The following is a 6,319-nucleotide window of genomic DNA, read 5'->3' as shown; positions in this document are numbered from 1 at the left end:
TTCTGAATGTTGAGTTTTAAGCCAACTTTTTCACTGTGGAAGTTAGGACCTGACCTGCAATCCCCTGTCACTCCACAAACTCTTCCTGGATCATCTCATTTCTTCTCCAAGGATTTCCATTGCCACTTGTGCCCTAATGACTCCCTCTTGGTTCAGCTGACCCACTTGTCAGCTCACCCAGTTCTGTGCCAGATAATGCCTGTAGGCATCCTGACTTGTGGTTGGCAATGAGGAAACCAATCTCCATGTAAAGCAGGATGGCTGAGCATCACAACCACGACTCTTATCCCACAATGCCTTTACTTGGTGATACTTTCTCTAATCCCAGCTCAAAGCACCGTGGCGGAAAACCTCAGAAGTGCTGCTTCTTTTTCCCACCTGCCCAGACGTGGATAATATTCTTCCCAGTTGGAGCAGAAATTTCCCTCCCTCCCCACACCCCATTGCTGCTGCTGTTGCTGCTGCTAAGTCGCTTCAGTCGTGTCCGACTCAGTGTGACCCCATAGATGGCAGCCCACCAGGCTCCCCCGTCCCTGGGATTCTCCAGGCAAGAACACTGGCGTGGGTTGCCATTTCCTTCTCCAAAGGATGAAAGTGAAAAGTGAAAGTGAAGTCGCTCAGTCATGTCCGACTCTTAGCGACCCCATGGACTGCAGCCTACCAGGCTCCTCCGTCCACTGGATTTTCCAGGCAAGAGTACTGGAGTGGGGTGCCATTGCCTTCTCCATTATCACCCAGCAATACCTTAAATTCACCTAGAGTAGGGCCTCAGAAAGACAAAGGAATTCCCTTTCCTTGTTGCCTAAGGTCTAATTTCTAAGACCACAGTTCCTATCCCCTCCTCCAAGGGATCTTCCCAACCCAGGGATCAAATCTGCATCTCTTATGTCTCTTGCATTGGCAGACGGGTTCTCTATCATTAGTACCACCTGGGAAGCCCAATACAGACATAAAATAGAACAAATAAAGAGCTTAGAACAGGGCCTGATGCCTAGTCAATAAATAGTAGCTATTGTCATCATCATTGTTATTATTACTTGTACAGATATAGAGATTGAAATCTCTATGTGGGGAGGGAGCGTGCCTGCCTATTTGTCTACTGAGTTCCAAGCTCCTAGCCCAGTACCAGGCACAGTGTCCTTTAGTCAACAATAAATATTCAGAAGCAATGAACCAGGGTCCTCCAGACTCTTACACCTCTCAGGCCAGGAAAGGGGCTGCAAGAATTGAATGAAAGAGCAGCCTGAGTACCCACTCTCTCTCTCCAGCCAGAAGATGTACCAAGTAAAGTGGTTAAGAGTCTGTCCCACAACAGGCTGGAGTACCAGGTCCCTTTGGGGTGTTGCTATGTCCTTGAGCCCAGGCTACGTGTTTCTAGGAGTACAGTTCTCACAAAGCTAGCCCTTGTGTTTGCCCTGCATCCCTGGGAGGCACAGAGAAAACAATGAAACCATCATCACCAACTTCCATTCCTAGTCTGTGTGTGGACAGGGAGGGCTGGGGAGAGGCTGTGTTTGATTTGGCTGGGGAATATCATTTTTCTTTACTGAAGAAATGCATGCCAGAGGGGCTAAAAGTAGAAGGTAGTTCTCACCCAAGAGAGCTGTATTCTCCAGAGGCCAGGCTCACAGTAATATAAAGAAGCTGTATCTTCCATCTGCACATCACCCACTCCTGCTTTAAGATTCAGTTCAAACGTTTCCTTCTCCGTGAAGCCCTTCCCACCTTCCCCTTGGCTCCTAGTGTGCCCTGGGCCTGCTGTCTCCATCTGAGCATGCTCAGTGGATGCCTTCCTGGAACTGCCTCACCCACCAGGGCAAGGACTGTGTCTTATTTGCTTTTGCAACTCTGTCTTAGCAGAGTAGAGTGCTGCTGCATTCTGAACCCAGGAATGGCAGAAAGAAATCTTTTGAAGGGCATTAAACCCCCTGTTGTTCCAGAGTGTGAAGAAGAGAAGGCTGGGGTTATGTGTGGGTCCTCGTAAGAGGAAAGTTCGCTGAAAACTTCCCTGAACTTCTCTGGGAACTTCTCTGAAAGCTAGTGCTGTGCTCCCTAAGGTAGGGCAGTCAGGGCTACAGGCCACTGCACTATCAGCCTCAGGAATGTGACTCCCTTTACTGCTGAAACGACCTCCCTCCCTGGTATAATGACCAGAACGCTCCCTTATTCCAAGCCAGGGGTTCTCAAAGTGTGGTCCCTGGACCAGCAGTATCAGCATCACGTGTTCTCTACCTCAGTTGTGCTGATCAGAGACTCTGGAAGGTAGGTCAAGCCATCTGTGTTTTAACCAGCCCTCCACGTGATTCTAACTCAGGCTTGAGTTTGAAAACCTTAAGTACACAGAAACACATGTGAAAAAAGACCCTAGAAACACAAGCCAGACTGACTTCAAATTAAGATTAAACAAGAACCCAAGCCAATGCCCTTTGCTATGAAGTGCCCAGGATCAATGAAACACCCTACTATTATCCATGAAACTATTCAACAGGCAATTAAATGAACTCAGCACATTTATTTCAAATGTGCAAAATGAATGTTCATATCCTAGGAGTAACACCAGATGTTTTGCCTCTTTTTTTCCTAATTGATTTTCCAGCCTACAGCAATTCATCTATATATTTTCCAGTTGGATCTAATGCAGCAAGAAGAGTGTGTTCCGGCAGCATTATTAAATGCCATGCATTTAAAAACAAGCATAACCCAGGCTGCCATGCGTCATCTGGGTGGCTGTCTTCCTAAAATTAAAAAAAAAAAAAACAGACAGCAATAGGTACCAGGCAGATTAGAGCAGGCAGGAAACCCAGAAAAGGCCCTTTCAAAAGGTCTCCAGGCTCTTGGCCAGTTGCAAAGCTGAATCCTGGGCGCTGAGCCCAAGCTTGAGCTCTTCTCCAGAGTCGGGCACTCCCTGGTACCAAAGGATCTGCAAGCTGTAAAACTTGCAAGTCAACATTTTGTTTTTCAGTGGAAATTTCTGTCTTGAAAATGAAGAAGACAAAGATGGCTGAGGGATGGAGGTGTGTGGGGTCAGGACCTGGGGAAAGGATGAGGTTGCGGATCCTTCCCTCAGCTTAAGTGGACCCTCTCCTTGCTCTGTTGCCTCCAGCAGCCCAGACAATTATCCTCTGTTAACCAATGCCTGGCTGTGCAGGAGGCCCTGTTATTGATGTGTTTTGTTTGTTTTTAAGTGGGTGAAAAGTCACCAGTAACCAGGCTTGCCTTACTCAGCAAAAGCTCTTGGGAGTCTGGGGAAAGACTGGGAGACAGAAGCCTCAAGTTTTAAAGCAAAGGGCTTTAAAAGGGACCTTTCTCTGCTCTGCCTGGGGGGAAGGGAGGTAGAGGGATGCGGTGAGTGGCAGGCAACTAAGGCCTAGAAACCCATAAAGTGTTGATTCCAAAAACAAAAACCACATGTCTTAGGTAGTAGGGGGAGGTTGGCAGTACCTGCTACCTTTCCTACAAGCTGCTGAGGCTGGCAGTTTTGAGCCATCATACCTGTAGAGGGATTTTGATGTGGTCTCTGAAGGTTAATCTGCCTGTCTGGTTCTGAGACCCACTGCAGCAGGCTGAGTGTCTGAAATTAGAACTCATCATATTTCCACCTCAGAACCTGGCTGCTCCAACTTTAAATAGCAGCCACTCAAGACCGCCAGTGTTCTGTTGGTAAGGCGGCTACTCTTGGTACTTAGAACAAAGCATTCTGGGTTCCATATAGACACGCAAATGAAAGTTCCACAGCAGAAGGACTGGCTTCTGATTTGGGCTCTCCCCTACTTCTACCCAGTTCAGGTCAGAGATAACATCCTACAATCTCAGGGGGGCATTTTGTAACCCCTGAAGATCTGAAGGGAACCCAGGAATCAGTCTTTGAGACAGTGATTAACAAAAACAAACCAAAAAAAAGATATTTAAAAAGTTATTTGAATGCACAAATGACAACTTTTCGAGTTTCGAAGAATAGGATACACAGGCTCCATAATAGACTTAGACACAAGTGTATAAGCCATTCAGACAGTTCACATTAGGTCAAAGGTTGTGGCACTGGGAGCCTGGGTAACCTCTGGCCCTGGGGCAGGAGCAACCTGGTCATCCATGGCCACCCAACCCCCTCAAATCCTCAAAGAGATTTCATCCCCATTTCCTACAAACACTTGGAAGGAAATAGAGTTAGTGGGGCCTCACCTAGCAGAGTTCTCCCCTTGCCCTCAAATTCACAAGATTTTTACACATCATTAAACCACAGGAGCCATTTTATAAATGTCATCATCATAGTCTTTTAATATTTTACATAAAAAACTGTATACACAGCTTATAGAACTTTTATGTAAACATCATAAGCTCACCACTGTCATTTGTCAGTTTATTTAAAAAATAAAAAAAACAAGACAATTTAGTAGAAGTACCACCGGATGGGGAAGGGAGGGGGAGAAGAGACACAAGGGGGAGGTTTATTCTCTGTACAGAGATGCAGAGAAAATTTCACACAGCTTTAGAGACTGCCTTGAGGGAAAAAAAAACAACAACAACAAAAGGTTTTAGATAGGCCCTAATACTGGTTACTGCCCTTTATCAAAAGAGTGCGCATACGTGCACAAATAAAATCGCAAAATAGAACAGTGTTGCCACTTTTTTCAAAAGAAAAAAATTAGTGGTTTCTTTTTCTTCTCCTTGTTTTTTAAAAGTCATCATCATTTTTTAAAAAAAACATCAGAAGTAGATGAGGTTACAGCGTACAAGTGTGGTCAGAATGCTACCGTCTTATGCAAATGACAAGTGCATTAAATGTCAAACAATGAAACAATTGTGCAAAGAATTCGTTCCAAAAAGAAGAAAAAAAACAAGTTTTAGCCTTTAAATAAATCAAATAACATCAGTTTCTTGGACTGAACAATTTTCACTTGCAGGACAGGCACAAAGTTCGCTTATGGCAAAAACAACCTGCAGCACACTTCACCCCTCTTTCTCAATGGCCAGTGAGGGGTTCGCCGTGGCGGGGCGGGGGCTGGCTGGCAGGAGACAGGAGTCTGGAAGCTGTGTCCTCTCAGGCCCCTAGTCAGCTGCAAATGTCTTCCCCAGGGGTAGGAAACATGGCCAAGTCTTGTTCTTGCTGGGTTGACGCCTCACTCTGACCCGGCTGGAGCTGTTCTAGCGCCCTGTCACTCCACCCACCACCACCATTAAATAACACCATCCTACCTCCGAAAATAAAATTATATCTATATTTATATAACACCCCATCCTCCCCAGCCCTCCCCTCCCGAAGGTCCCGAGGTCTATGTTACAGACAGGGGATAGCAGGCGCTCACTGGTTACAGACGCACATCCGATGGGGCGCGGCCGCACCCCGGCGCCAAGCTCAAGTCCGGGGAGCAGGGGCTGGCGTGGGGTGAAAACTCGGCAGCGGGGAGTCGAACATACACACAGCCACACACCCTGAAGAGGCTTGGCTCTTCAGAAAATGGTGTTCAGGGGACCCTTGGCACTCAGCGGGGTAGCCAAGCCTGTGCCACACAGGTGGACGCACAGACACTTGGAAGGGGGCGCCGGGTGCCTACCACGCGGCCGATTCTTGGGCGCCAAAGCCCGAGTCTCCAGGCCACGGCTGCCGGGGCTGAAAGCAGACGCCAGGCAGTCCGGTGGGGGTCCTTGGGGGGGCAAGGGTCTCCCCGTCTCAGGGCTCGTGAGGGACGGGCCCGGGATGGGGAGCCGCACTGGCAGGGGCAGGCGGGTCGGGCGCGGCCCTCATAGCACCTTGCAGCAGTTGATGCAGCCGTTCTGGGAGCCGTAGCGCTTCTGCAGCGCGGCGCGCGTGGCCGTCTCGAAGACCTCTCGGACGCCCTCCTTGGTCTTGGCCGAGCACTCGAGGTAGTCGTAGGCTTGGATGCGCACGGCCATAGCGCGGCCGTCATCCGTGCGCACCGGTTCCTGCTTCATACGGGCCAGCTCTGTGCGGACGTGCTCATCGCTGCGCAGGTCTTTCTTGTTGGCCACAAGGATGATGGGCACGTTGGGACAGAAGTGCTTCACCTCGGGCACCCACTTCTCGGGGATGTTCTCCAGCGAATCCGGGCTGTCCACCGAAAAGCACATGAGGATCACGTCGGTGTCCGGGTAGGAGAGCGGCCGCAGGCGGTCGTAGTCCTCCTGCCCGGCGGTGTCCCACAGCGCCAGCTCCACCTGCTTGCCGTCCACCTCGATGTCGGCCACATAGTTCTCGAAGACGGTGGGCACGTACACCTCGGGGAACTCGTCCTTACTGAACACGATCAGCAGGCACGTCTTGCCGCACGCGCCGTCGCCCACCACCACCAGCTTCTTGCGG

At 49.3% G+C, this 6,319-nt stretch overlaps 1 protein-coding gene across 1 annotated transcript; it reads right to left on the bottom strand.

The window, feature by feature from the left end:
* Window positions 1–4,246: 4,246 nt before the first annotated feature.
* Window positions 4,247–6,313, bottom strand: RHOB (ras homolog family member B). The gene has a single exon (XM_010840535.1). It carries the CDS (start codon window positions 6,085–6,087, stop codon window positions 5,740–5,742), a length of 348 nt encoding a protein of 115 aa, XP_010838837.1. The 5' UTR covers window positions 6,088–6,313; the 3' UTR covers window positions 4,247–5,739.
* Window positions 6,314–6,319: the final 6 nt, after the last annotated feature.

Source organism: Bison bison, unplaced genomic scaffold (assembly GCF_000754665.1).
Source record: "Bison bison bison isolate TAMUID 2011002044 unplaced genomic scaffold, Bison_UMD1.0 scf7180017864145, whole genome shotgun sequence".
NCBI classification, from domain to species: domain Eukaryota; kingdom Metazoa; phylum Chordata; class Mammalia; order Artiodactyla; family Bovidae; genus Bison; species Bison bison.
Note: the sequence above shows the minus strand (reverse complement) of the source record. Positions and strands in the feature narration are given on the sequence as shown.